The 14,081-nt window shown below is 45.5% G+C and overlaps 2 protein-coding genes across 2 annotated transcripts; both read right to left on the reverse strand.

Annotated features, from left to right (window-relative positions):
• Positions 1-192: 192 nt before the first annotated feature.
• Positions 193-2,562, reverse strand: VTP01DRAFT_8843 (uncharacterized protein; the record flags this gene model as incomplete). Its single annotated transcript, XM_069388009.1, has 10 exons — positions 193-729; positions 802-1,104; positions 1,161-1,280; positions 1,346-1,468; positions 1,521-1,643; positions 1,704-1,850; positions 1,920-2,052; positions 2,114-2,180; positions 2,240-2,360; positions 2,428-2,562. 10 exons carry the CDS (start codon positions 2,560-2,562, stop codon positions 193-195), a joined length of 1,809 nt encoding a protein of 602 aa, XP_069241721.1.
• A 72-nt stretch (positions 2,563-2,634) lies between these two features.
• VTP01DRAFT_8844 (uncharacterized protein) lies at positions 2,635-14,040 on the reverse strand (the record flags this gene model as incomplete). Its single annotated transcript, XM_069388010.1, has 20 exons — positions 2,635-8,805; positions 8,866-9,141; positions 9,203-9,402; positions 9,463-9,786; positions 9,849-9,914; positions 9,977-10,142; positions 10,203-10,624; positions 10,683-10,805; positions 10,859-11,009; positions 11,067-11,237; positions 11,290-11,466; positions 11,524-11,621; positions 11,684-11,957; positions 12,020-12,253; positions 12,303-12,462; positions 12,538-12,903; positions 12,979-13,321; positions 13,382-13,540; positions 13,606-13,755; positions 13,827-14,040. 20 exons carry the CDS (start codon positions 14,038-14,040, stop codon positions 2,635-2,637), a joined length of 10,245 nt encoding a protein of 3,414 aa, XP_069241722.1.
• Between the last annotated feature and the right edge of the window lie 41 nt (positions 14,041-14,081).

The following is a 14,081-nucleotide window of genomic DNA, read 5'->3' on the forward strand; positions in this document are numbered from 1 at the left end:
TTGCCTCTTTCGCTCCATCATCGTCCTATATATGATCATGGGTATTGTTAAGTCATGTGCTTGCACGTCGCAACACGCACGGACCGCTGTTGCATCGATTCGAACGCCGCACAGCTATGCATGAATTGCTTCCATTGTCTCCAGGCAACACTTTGCCTTTTTACGAGGATTATCCCGCCACCACTTAATGCTTTATTTTGCTCTTCTTCTTTCAATCTCATAGCTCCTCTCGCTAATAGTCTTTAGAAGCTTAGCCAGAGGTCCCCGTAAATCCTTTCGGACCATGATCGCCTTTTGCTGCTTGCGCAATGCTTGGAATCTACCGCGCAGCTCTTGGTCACTTAAAGGTTCTTGACGCAACCGGTATCGAACAGTCCAGCGATCCGTTGGGCGTTGCACTGTAAATGGGCCCGTCTGGTGGGTACCGTTCAGGTATGATGAGATATCCAGCGTATATAGCCGTAAGCCATCGTATGCTTCGTCCGACGGATCATCTGTCTTGAAGAAATCTTCACCCTTGTCGTCGTCATTCACTTCTTGATCCTCCATGTTATCTGTTGACTCCGTTTCTGCCACTGCTGTTACTGTTTCTTCGGTGGTACTCCGCTCTTTGTCGGCTACAATGTCTCCTTCGGATGGGATTTCCACGGGAGGCTCCGTGCTTTTAGGTACCGGTTCAACAAAGATGCTAAGTCTACTGTTTTCTGAATCAAAGGACAGTCGAAGAGTCTAGTTCAAGTAAGCAAGAATGTTACTAAAAGTAGAAATTTACAAAGAAAGTATTTCGAAAGGTAAAAATACCTGTTGAGGGAACTTGTTCGTTGCTTCCGTCAAGATGACGTCGAACAGCGCCAAACAGTGATGGAATGCCTGATCACCCATTAGCCTGCTGCCAAACAGGCGTGCATCCATTTCCTCTCGCGAGATATACTGGAATCCAAAGATCTTTCGGGTATTGTGATACGCGACCAGAATGCCATCCATGTGGCCAATCCGGACTTGAAAGTTGTACTTTAGAAACGCGGAACGCATCATGTCGTAATATTCGCGTTCGAACGATTCAAAAAGACCGTGAGATCGTCTCAAACTGTATCCGAGGTATTCCTGTGAATGACAAAATAAGTTTATATTCATTCTTCCTTTCTTGAGTGTCACCCTACCTGGTAATTGTTCAAATCGAGTCGGACAGGGATAGCAGCTCGAGTCTTTAGATCAAAAGTACGACGCGGCAGTCTTGGGTCCTGGCAATCCAACTGAGACCGTAGGAGAAAGTTGCCAAACTGATACGGGAGTACAGTACTTATTAACATGGAAAAAAGAAAAACATCCTCGCTGTTATGCATACCTGTCCAAAAGCATACGTCTCTGGTTTCCGCCGTTCCTCATCAGACACAGGAGTCTCTGAAGCTTTCAAGTACCGCTCATATTCCGGTTGACTGAGAGTAAGTACTTTTTCCAGCGATTTTCCCTGCATCACAAATTAGTATCTGCCGCCTTCGTAACAGCTGGTTGCAATGTACCATGATAGATAAGATTGTTTCTTCAACGTCAAAACTCTTATCTACATCGATCGCGTAAACTCCGTCTTTCCATCTCAAATATATAGACGCAGGTAACTGTGCTCCTCGCGTATATCTGTTGGGCTAAACGCAAGGTGTAAGTTAACTTGCTTGCACTTTCCTGCTTCTGTTTTTTTCCCATACCTGGCTTGCAAATGCTTGTGACAATACAGATGTATCAACAGGTCTATTGTTGCTTAATGCAAAGTAAAAATGCGACAGGACAGCAGTGACAGAAGATGTGGAGCCCACGTAGCGCTTGCCCAGATCACGGGCCATCTGTGCTAACCGCTGCAAAAAAAAAAAAACCTGTGATTAGCATACCGCACGCAAAATCTAGATTTATGAACATATAAATACCTGGTCTTTGGATGATGTAATGTAAGGCTGCAATGCTTCATAGTCGAAATCAGAGGGTTGTGTGATATCTTCCAAGAACTTTGGGAAATTATATGTATGCGTGCGTGGGTCTTTCATGTAGTGAATGCCGGGACTACCATTTCTTCTTAATATCCCATTCAAATTTACACCTGCGCAGGTTACTGCCTGCTTACTTGAATAGAACTCGATCGAGACCGTGTGCCAGCGTCGCAACAGGTGGTTGTTGTGGCGGTTCAACCTCTATCCAAGATGTTAGCCCAAGCTATTTAGGAAATGAAAACAATGCAGGTTTTCGTTACCTTTGTAACGCGCCGGTTTAAGTTTTACTAGTTGATTTCGCTTCTTTGAAAGCCTTTTGAGCCTCAAATGTAATGGTGTTCTTCCTCTCTTTTTTAAAATGTAAACTTGCTCTCGTGGTTTCTGTGAACAACGCGAATCAGATCTTGTTCGTGCATGCCTGGCAACTATTCTTTTCTCTCTCTCTCACCAATACAGCCTCAACATTTTCGGTGCCTGCTGCTTGGCTGTATCTGGCCACTTGACAAGCACTGTCCAATGTGGCGTATTGATAACATGACAATGGAGATCGCAGCTGCGATCTGTGTACAATCGATCGGAGCATCCCGAACTCGTCGTTCTGGGAAAAAAAAAGAAGACAAAGAAATGCTCACAGTAATTCAGGGGATAGCGGACTTTATTGTCTGCATTGTTGCGAAAGATACAATTGCCAGATCGTTTGAACAATCTCGTCTAGCACGAGCGTGATATCTTCATGTACAACGGCCGGAAGTCTATCACGTTTTAATCCTAGCCACTCCATCGGCGGTGTAGCATCGCCCATAATTTGAAGCTGTGGATTAAAGTTGACTGGTACTTCTGAGGTATAAACAAGCGGCGATGCTCCTTCGGTTTCTTCTTCTTGCAAAGAATGATGTGATGTTTGTCGGCTGGGGCTTCGCACACCCACACCGCTGTCGAAGCTTTCTTCATCAGCTGCTTGCTGTTCCCCGGCAGGCTTGGATATCGATAACGTTTCCTGGGATGAGGTCGGCTGTATACGACGATCTTCTTTAGCGCGGCCCATTTGCTCATTGAACATGTTTACAAGTTCCTGCAGATATCGGATCAAGCCCAAGTTCAGAGACACATTGATACGTCCGCCAAAGTTGGCTGTAAATGTATGTTTCACGAGAAGTTCCTGCTGCACAGAATCCATCTGTATCGTGGTGCTTGGAATGCCAAAGATGGATACACCGTTAGCTACTGATTTGCTGCTGGCACTAGTGCCTTTGCTGTCAGAAGCAACAGGCGTCGTTGCAGCCGGTGGTGGCGATGAAGTCGGTGACGAAGGAGCAGTCACTGGCTGCTGTTGCTCTGTTTGCCTTTTGGCATCGCGTTTGGCGAGCAGTTTATCTCCAGGAACGCTTTTGAGCAAAGCCGCCTTGTGCAAGTGAATACTCATTTGTCGATTTGTTTCCTCCGCGCCGAATTGTTGATCCAAGACAAGGCGCAAATTTTGTGCATGAACTTCAACGTTATCAACATCCTGGAACTGGCTTGGATATACAATGAGCTGCACTGAATCCAGGCGGACATCTAAGTGACTTGACTGTAGACTAATACGTGGTGAAAAAACTTGTCGTTGCTGCTGTTGCTTCTGGGGTGGACGTTGCTCGAACTTTGACGAGGATGGTGCAGACAATCCAGCTTCCAGTTTCTTCTTTTCCACAAGCTCCGTTAACCGCTTATACATGGTCACTATGACAGGCACGGTCTTGATAGACACGCATGCTAGCAATGGTTCCACCACGATACTTGCTACCAGGTTACAGCTTGAGACTTGCTCCGATTGCAATATCCGTACATTAAATTCAATGCGATCTTGAAGCATATCCAGAATCTGTTGATATTCGTATTCAAAGATGGCGCTGAAACCGTCCATGTAAACTCGGAGGGAAGGTATAACGCTGATTGCATCGTCGCGAACTTCCATATGTTCTCCGCGCACATCGGATACCGCGCACAGTGCTATCTGCTTGAATTGCGCATTGCCTGATAAGCGGCCTTCCAATACAATATCTATCGAGTCCAAATGGACATTTGCACCGCGTGAAATGCCAGGTTTGTTGTGCGTATTTATCATCATGTTGCTAGGTTTAGCGGTAACTATGCCGATGGCTTGACCCAGATCGGCAGAGAGGATGATGCTCTCGACCTGTATTGCGACATATCTCGCAAACGGTTTGGGTGCAGAAGTCGATGATTCATCCGTACGTGGATGCTGCTGCTCTGGGGCGTCCGGTGTTGCTGTGAACCAATATGCATCGAGGATAAAGATATCCTGCAAGTGTCGAACATTAAGATCACCCATCACTGTGGGCATGCGGATAGCAATTGAAATATCGTCTCCGCCCTCTGTATACTGGCGACGTCGTGAAATGAGCATGGCGTTCAAAAGTACTTGATCAATGGATGCTGTCAGACATGGTTCAGGTGAGAAATGGTGCTTGACAACAACAGATACGTTCCGTAGCGAGCCGACGCAGCTCATACTCCTCAGGGTACTATTGGTTGTAAATGAGTTCATTAGGAACTCGCTCTCGTTCCAGCTGAGAGTGCAAACAACCTTCGACGCCGGCTGGCAAGACAGGTGCAGTTTGGTGCTCGAAAGACGAAGGACAAGAGATGCATTGATATTAGGATCGAGGGTAGCAGACGAAGAAGATGAAGAGCTTGTTTGCACAGCCTTTCGCTCACTTGATTTTTGCATGCCAAACTTGAGACCTGCAATCACTTCCTGGAGGAACTGAACAAGCGAAGGATGCAATGTATTATCACTCTCGTGGATCATTATATCGCCGTGGATACGTCGGGGAGCATCCGATACGGATGATAGTCTTCCCAAGGGTGTCTGATAAGTCACCCAAGCAGTCAACCCTGGGATAACCACAGTAGCTACTCTGCTGCTATTATCTTTGCTACTGCTGCTGCATTGCTCGTTTCCAGATCGTTGCTTCTTGTTCTGCGCTTCTCCTGAATGCCTTTTGGGATACATTCGAAGTGTGCCGCTCTTGTATTTAAACGAGCCTTCCACATCTAGATACACAATCTCGCTGTGATTCGTTGCATCGCTGCCAGAAGCCGAGTTGCTATCGATATCGCTCGTATTACTTTCATTGCTGCTTTTACCAAGGTTTGCAAACGCATCGACTCGATCCTTGCTCTTGACATAAATGACGCTCAACGCATTGAGGTATTCTGAAAATGCACCGTCAATGTCAACTTCAAATCCACCAACTTCGGCATCGATCTTGACAAGCTGTCTCGGTTTTTCATTCTTTGTGTAAACATGGCATGCAATAGATGGAAGCTGCATTTGGTTCATACGAGGATGCTTGTCTGCAGAGAAGTGCTCTTCATTGTTCTGGTCGAATCTCTTGACAAACTGCAGGGAGATGTTACTCAGCTGCGCTGCTGTCTTTTCAACGTCCTTTGTCAAAAAGTGCATGGATGCAATGGATAAGAGAAGAGCACTGGTCTCCTTGGGAGAGTGGTAAGTATCAGACACCGAGCTTTGATCGAGTGGTATTGCAAGCCCTAAACGGCGAACATTCAATGACAAGACTTTGCCCTCCAGCAACGAATGCGGTGCAGCTTCGTGAGTTCCAGGCGCTTCTCGTTTGAAAGAGCTGACGAGTCGTTTGGTGTTTGCGGTCAATCGGTCCAGCTCGGTTCGCTTTTGTTCCTTTTTCATTTTGAGCTCGGCATCGTAGTAAATGTACATTTCGGCGAGCTTTCCCAATGCGATCGGCTGCATAACTGTTTGTATCCGCTTAAAATCGATGTAATACGTTTCGAGGTTGTATCCGCCAGATCCAGGTAAATGGTTCTGCACCTCAAAGTCGGCTACAATGTACGCAAGCCGATTACGTCTCTTTGAGGCGAGCGCTTCGTTGTTGTGTTCAAGAGAGAGAGCGAATTTGTGGCCTTTAATGCTCCACAGCAATCGATCTTGATCACCGCTAACTCTGTTGGATATACAGGCTTCAAAAACATTGGACTCGAAGACACCAGTTGCCGCTGGACTATCGGCGGATATTCGCAAACCTTTCAAGCTGATATCCATGCCATACTTGAATACTTTTTGGGATGCAGATGGAGTTACGGCCAAGTCCTTCTTCCGCCGCTTTCGCTTATCGTATGAAAGTACTTCCAGTAATTCACTGATCTCGTTGCCGACTAGAGACTGCGTGGTCAATAACGAGTCGATCATATTGACGTTCAAAGTCAGAGAGATATAGTCAACAAATATCCTTGATTTCAACCACAAAATGGTGACTCCATCTTGGCTCTCGCTTCGAATACTACCTGTGCTGCGGATACCAGGTATGCTGAATGTGCCTCCAGAGTATTCTTCTTGCATTTGCTTTTGCTGCTGCGCAAGTGGATTGCTATTCTTTGTGATCAGATGCAGTTCTTGCTTTGCTAATTGCACCGCATATTTCTGCACAGGAGCTCCTTTGATTACGGTATCTTGCACAAGCACAAAAAAATCGCTGATATTGTATTCAACACTTAGCGACGGTAAAAGATCAACGTGGATGCCGAATTTGTTCAGCAAAAATTGCAGCTTGATATCGTACTTCATAACTGGAATCGAGCTTCGATGATGTTGGCTGGATGTTGTTGGCATGGAGACTTTGCGCTGCTCTTCCCACTCCGTCAACAAGTTTTGGAACAGGAATACGTACCGCTGGCCTTGCTCGGCTCTCCAGTCTTCAACAAAGCTGTATAGACGCAGTGGTCTCTGCGGTGCATGGACATTGAATTTGTGAATATTGGAAAAGACATTCAGTATATCTTTGGTGTTTGCTGAGCTACCAGTGCTCTGTTTCTTGGCGCTCCGAGCCGGCTGCGATATATTCGAATTCACATTGACGCCTTCAAGTGAGATAACCAGTAGCTCGTTAACTAGTGGATGATTCCTCGTCAAGATTTCATAGAAGCGAATATCTACGCAATCGATGCCACCAGCTGCTTCGAAAATCAATCGATTGCTATGAGCGCTACTTGCATTTCGCCGCGACGCCTTTGTGGAGCTGCGTACACCGGATCCAGTATCCGAGTCAGCTTTATCAGAAGATGCAAATAACGGCAACGGTGTCAGTTTTGGGTTTGAGAACAAAGCAGAACCTTGGATTTTCCGAACGAGACTCTGCATCGTCAATTTCTGCGCTCGCGCACAAATATCAATTTCCTGGACCGAAACCAACGCCTGTGCAACAATGTCCACTTGTTTCAATATCTTTTGGAAATCAAAGGGTTTTCCAAATTCTTCTTCGGGAGGTCTCAATAGAGAATTCGACGACGCTGTTCTCGTAGCATGCGATAAGCTTCTTAGCTTGGTTGTAAATACACGCTGTACAGTCAGCATGTGCCTAGCAAAAGCCAAGATCGCTGGATTTAAGGTGATTTTGATGGTATCGATGCCTGCCTTGGCAACAACGTCCAAGTAACCATCGCGCGCCAGCAACCTAGAGTCTGGTTTCTCCTTTATCACGCGTTCCTCCTCGTGGCTTCCGATCAATGGACGTTTGTAGACGCTATCCAGCAAAAAGTCTACATTGTCAATAACGATACTGTTATCATCCATCTCTTGCTCCTCTTCAAAGATGCAAAAGTCGAAGGATTTGATGCGAACTTTTGCCAGGTTCATCGACGATATCAAGAACTCTGCAACAGGATCCAAGGGTATATCTTCCCGGGCGAGAGGCTCCCTATCGTTCGCCAGCAGCGGCCTTTGCTTAAATGGCTGTGTAAATAATCGACATTGAGATATATCTTGTTTGCTGATCTCCCAGCTCCTCCACAGCGAAAATTTCTCGACTACATTGTCGAACATCGATTTCGAATCGAGGCTTCCGGCGTTGACAGCTTTTGATAAACGGAATTGTAAACTAGCTCTGGAGCCTGTGTTCATCGTTCGTAAGCAATATCTCATTCTAGCGAGCAGTTTCCATCCGACGTCGTTGCGGAAATTGCGCGAGCCAAGGCGAAGAACATTCGTCGGTTTGGTCAGGAACAAGGGATCGCCAATAGCAGCAGGTAACTGTGAATAATTTGCTAACTCGTTGATGAAAAGCTGGATGAGACGCGATCTTTGCTCTTGGAAATTCTCCAAGATAGCTTTCAAGTCGTCAACAAACGCAAGCCAAGAGTAGACAGCGCCAGCCAAAATTTCCACTGCTTCGGTGATGATAATAGTTGACAGATTGTCGATTTCGAGGTTAAAGTAGTTCGGTTTCGTTGCTCCGAGCCATCGAAACAGAAACCCGCTCAGCTCCAGATCGATCATCAATAGTTTACTTGCGACATCCTCGTCATCTTCATCAATGGATGGGTCCAATGCTGAATGCCGGCGTGATTGAGGTATACCGAACATGATAGGTTGATGTATCTGATCGTGTCGTGCACCAACGTAGTAGACTTTGCAGTTCAAATGTCCAAGATCGATGTGTACTCTGGATTCTCTCAAGACCATTTTTGACTCTGCGACGGATTTTTTCTTTTCATCGTAGGCTAGATCTTCAAATCTGACACTACCGATCATGCTAAAATCTCTGAGCACTACGTCTGCCGAGCAAAGCATCGACTCCTCCGAATCGTATTGAGTCTTGATATACGTTCTGCCGTCCTTGTAAGAAGGAAGATCGTCTGGAAGCATGACATTCTGGATAAAATGGAAATGCGTCCCCGGTAACGATACTGCAAAGCGTGTGCATACAAATCGCTCTGTAAGGTACCGCGTCAGTTGACCGACATAGTCAATTTGGAGCGTATCCAGCATTGTCTCAAGGTCCCAGTCCTTTGAAAGAATGATCGTCAACATTGTAGATGAAAATAACATTGCTTTTCGAGCGCTTACATAACGATTAATTGTCTCTGTTACTTCCTGCACAATTTTGACGAGAATAGGAGTCATCAAAATTTGCAGTGGTTTGGTTGCCTCAAGCACCGTGGTCACGATAACTTCATTTCCAGTGCTATCGTCGTCATCCACAGCCTCCTCCTCACTGTCTTCTTTTTGCGATGTTCCGAGAATGTCTTCGTGTCCTTCGGGATAGTCTTTGGACTCGGGAAACAGAAACCCTGTCTCTGTAAAATCCGGACCCAACCCTGAATCCCGTTTGTTATCTTCATCCTAAACATATATGATTAAAATGAACTGCGACCAATCCAGATATATACAATATCCAGCGTACCTTTAAGGCTTCAAATCGAGTCTGAGGTGGTGGCAAGTAAGGATGGAAAAAGCCATGCGATCTGCCTCCAGGGGTAGCCGCTCTTTTCACAGAATAGCGGTTGAGGTAACCGCTGTAAGGTATAGAAGGAGGAATAGCCGTTTCTCGTGATTTACTGGAAGTTAGTTTTTCTTCTGCACTGCTAAATGTAACAAAATGATCTAAAATGCAAAGGTCAGCATTGTTCGCTTTGTAAAGTCGACATATTTTCATACACATACTATCCGCATCCGATTCTGAGGCAGATTCGGCACTGTATTGCTCATACGCTTCTGCTATTTCGTCTAAACCGACGTTGTGACCAGCATGGAGGTTCAGATCATCGCCGGAATACGCCGTGTGGAACGACTCGTTATCCATAGATGGACCGCTTCGCATGGAGTGTCTCTCGAGCTGCAAGTGATTTGGTCTGTGGGGTATATCTAAGGAGCCTGCCCAATCTCCAATGTATGAGCTTGAGCTGGGCACCTCGCTTGGCCTGCTGAATCCCCCGAAAGGTGATAATTCCGACGTCTTTTTCGCGCACAATGCATCGTCTTGATTGACTATAAATAAAACGAGTCAGTGTATGAATCGGACAAAGAGTAACAGCACGAATATCAGTTACCTGTGTGGAACGATTGGTATAATGGAGCATAAAGCACTCCAACGTGATTTTCCCGCTGTGCACCTTCTAATCATTGCTAAGATAAATACACTGCATTTTTACACTGTTAACCCGAATAGCTCTTTTACCTTGTTCCTTGTTGTAAAGATGTGTGCAACGTCTTGTGGGATTGTCTTGTGCACGGATAAAGTTTTGCTGAGCTTTTCGCAATCGTTTCCATTCCTTGCTGTGACGGAATATGGTCAAATCCATGCCTGTATTCATGCGAGCTACTTCGACCCACGAAAATTCATCCTAGCTTCTTGGTTAGCGAAGGAAAAAACCTTACAATTCGCCAATTTTTTTTTTACTTACACGCGGAGAGCTTTTTGTATAGTCTTCTTGATTCGCAACAGCTGTTGCTACTATTTCCGGGATATGGACGCTGATCCGCTGGTTATACTTTTCATTCACAAGGTTGTCAAAATTGAGATTAAGGCCGGCGCTAAGGCAAGCGTTGACAGCGCTGTTTTCGTTTATGAGATAGACATCGATTTCTTTAATGGAAGTCTTGACAAAGGTGACATCTGGATCTGCAGCCGGAGCTACTTCGGCCGGCACTGCGTTGTCTTCATCAATCATGTCATACACAAATGTCTGTCCAAAGCTTGCAGTGCCCAGAAGAAAAGATGGTTTGACCTCGCCGAATATACGTCCCACTTCGAATTCCCAGTGGCAAAGATAAGTAGCGACGTCAGGTAGCGGACCAAAGAGACGATGCGCATAGATGTTAAGTTCTATATCAATACAGGCATGTCAGTTACATTCAAATCGACGTATCCATGCAGTACGTACCATCAATGTACAGGTAGTTGCCTCGATCCCGCACATTTCTAGTTCTTATAAACGCCTTTTTGGAACTTGGATCGACATAGCTCTCTCTTGTCCACGTTATAGGGCTCACATTTACATACATATCTAACGCGACGATCATTAGCCAACGCTCGAAGACAGTTTTTCGCCACATGTACCCATATAAATATCCAGATTTCTCAGCTCTACTTGGAGTTCCTGAAAGTCCATCTGTGAATACTGGGTACAGTCGTACAGATTTTCCGGCAGGAGAAGTGAGCCATCTTGTACGTCGACCAAAATGTAAGCTTCGAATGGGTCATCGATAGGCTGGAAACTGCTGTTAATTATCTTGCCAAATCCTCTGATATAGAATTTCATCGTTACCTTTGCATCGGCTTGTTTCTTTTTCATTTCCAAATATTCCCGTTGGTTTTGCCTTCGTTGACGATATTCATCAATCGTCGAGAAATTAACCCAAGCACCCACGTAGTTGTCACGCAGAATTATAAGGTATCGTATAACAGTGCCGAACAGTTTGCATATCACACCATTCAGCTATTTAAAAAAATCAGCATCAGCAGGAACAGATACCAATGCCCTTTCGTACCTTGATGTCTAGGTTCAAGGATTCAATGTGATGAAGAACATCCACGGTGTTGTAATATTCATAGGAGCCATCGATGGTGACATTGACAGCGACTCCAAACTGTGCATTTTCCTCTTCGAGAAATGCGTGCAACGTGTGAGAAGTTTGCAGAGAAATGCCAATTTTGACATGTTCCAGCTGATTGACAATAGTTAGCATAGATCACACAATATGCTACGCAAGCTTAGTCCATACCGCTGCTCGGAACTTGACAATATTAACTTCAGGTTCATAGTCAGTAAATGGTAGCTTCATGTTAAAATGGAGTTTTTGTGAATGCAATTTGATGTAAGCTAGATATTAGGTTGAGCATGACATGTCTTAGCCGAATCAAGTGTATATAGATGTGTCTTACCATTGTCTTCTAATGAATTAGGATTGCTGATGATATTATGTTCATTGACGCAAAGATAAATTAACGGATCGGAAACGATGGCATTAAATGTGTATGTAACGGGTATAAAATGCAGAATATCAGGAGGAGGTGATGATGTCCAATCTTTGACGAGATCTTGGAAAAGAAATACGTGATCACGTAGAAGGAAAACTCTGGGCTTTTCAATGGAGAAACCAATAGTCCATTCTCGATGAGCATTCCACACAAGCGGGGAAGGCATATCGGTGTGAAACTGCGAAAAAAATTTAAGCTAAGCGTTCACCTGCTAAATAGTAATGATAAGTAGAAGCTTACATCGATGGCCTTTGCAGTGATAAGTGACGCATAATTGACGCTCGTTGATGCGTCCACCTTTTTGAGATGTAGTTCGATGGTCGACGTGGATCCGTCAGCACCGGAAACGTAAGGTGTCACACTTTTGATACTTGAGCCTGCAGCGGCCTTGATATCAATCCAACCGTAGGGTCGCGTGTAGAAGCCATCTGCACCCAAGTCAAGATCCGCAGCACCCGAGTCGTACCTCCAGTCCTAGGAACCACTAAGTGGGAAAAGAAAAGGCGCGTGGATCCTTCCTTACCTTTGAACGCTCTCTTGTTGGTATACGCAGAGTAGCTTCTGTCTCAAAGTCGACCAAAAACTCGAATGCAGTCGGGACTCTAGGCTCGCCAGGTTGCCTATACGGAGTTGGCGGGACGTTGCGGTGGGAGTTGGGATAAAAATAATCTTGAATGCTCGTTCTAGCAACAGTAGCAGCGTCAGAGTTAAAATTTTTCCCTGGAATATACACAATGCAGTCGTTTCCATGTTCATACCTCTGACGATCTGTCCATGGACCGTAATGGATCATTGCGTTCCAAACAGATACGCGTACACCCCACTCTGGTGGCAGTCCTCCGTTTCCAACGTCGATTCCCACCCCTGGATTCGCAATCGCAGCAGTCGAGGGTACTGGGCCGGGTACATCGGCGTAATACCGGATTTTCATTTTACTGCATTCTAGCAGGTTATTTACGCGTGCGTACTCTTCGTGGAATGTGGTTGAGCGGTTGGACGCCGTGTCGCTCTCCTGGTATCGTGCATGCATGAGATCATGCATATGCTGCATATGACCAAACTGCCTGGTCCGAGTAGCTGGATGAAATAGCTTCCGGAATGGCATGGATACGCCGCTCCACAGACTAGGTTTTTTGTGCAACAATAACAATGAGCAAGAACTTTCTTGATTTGAATGCGGATGGTAGCACAAAGTATACCTGTGAAAAAAGCTGGAACGCTTCCGAACCTCGACAAATGATACCGGTTCCTGGCGGCTTACATAGTCCATGTTGTCTTTAAGACTAATACGCGGGCTGCGAAGCACGAGATCCAGAACTGATTTGTATTGATCCATTTCTACACGCGGTGCCATTGTGCTCCATATCCCATTTGCTTGCACCAGCTCGCCGACAATCATAGAGCGGAGCTCGTTGTTACCGATCATTACAGCACCGGTCGTGCACTCAAACTGGATAGGCATGAGACGTCTGAGAAGCGACGCCTCCACACCCGGGGAAAACACCTGACTTTCCGGGTCCTGATCTTTCATTGCATTGGATTCTAATAGCGTTTTTACACTGTTCAGATGCTGTTTAGTTGATCTCTGTGCATGATACGGACCTTTGGATGACGTTGACGATGATGATGGAGAAGAAGATGGAGTGCCGAGCCCTAATATTTGACTCATAGCTTCGTACGCCGGTATATTGTTGTATATAAACCACTCCAATCCTTGAACGTTGCATACAATCCGACAGGGCAGTTTACTTTGATTGGTGCCTTTGGGAAAGATAAAATGTTGTCAGAAGATTGATCTGATGTGATCTCACTGCTGCTCGTTGTACCTTGCTTTTCAATTTCGGCATTTCGTACGTTAAGCAGCCAGTACTGAATAGATATATGACCCTTCACAATAGATATGGATTGATTCGTCGATAGATAGCGTAGATTTTTGAATAAAATACGAGCACCCAGCAGCGTGACCCGTATTGAGTCTAAGAAGTAGCATAGCAATGTGTCTAAGTGATATTATCTAATCGTAGTGAACGAATCACACAGCCCGTACCAACTTCAATGTAGGCGTTGAATCGTCTCCAAGTGTACTGATTGATCAGCCAGGTGAGAATGTAACCAAGTGCACGGTTGAAGTAGAATAGGAAAAATATGACGACCACTACGACCACGAGACAGTACACCACAAACATCCAAAAGTCGGATACTGTCTGGACATTTAGGTTCGAAGTGGCCGTCGTCGTTGAGCCGACAACGCTCATGACCATCTTTCCTCGTTAAGGTGTACAAAGCAGTGTGTGAGATCCCC

This window comes from Rhizomucor pusillus, assembly GCF_041956525.1.
Source record: "Rhizomucor pusillus strain CBS 183.67 unplaced genomic scaffold VTP01scaffold_5, whole genome shotgun sequence".
NCBI classification, from domain to species: domain Eukaryota; kingdom Fungi; phylum Mucoromycota; class Mucoromycetes; order Mucorales; family Lichtheimiaceae; genus Rhizomucor; species Rhizomucor pusillus.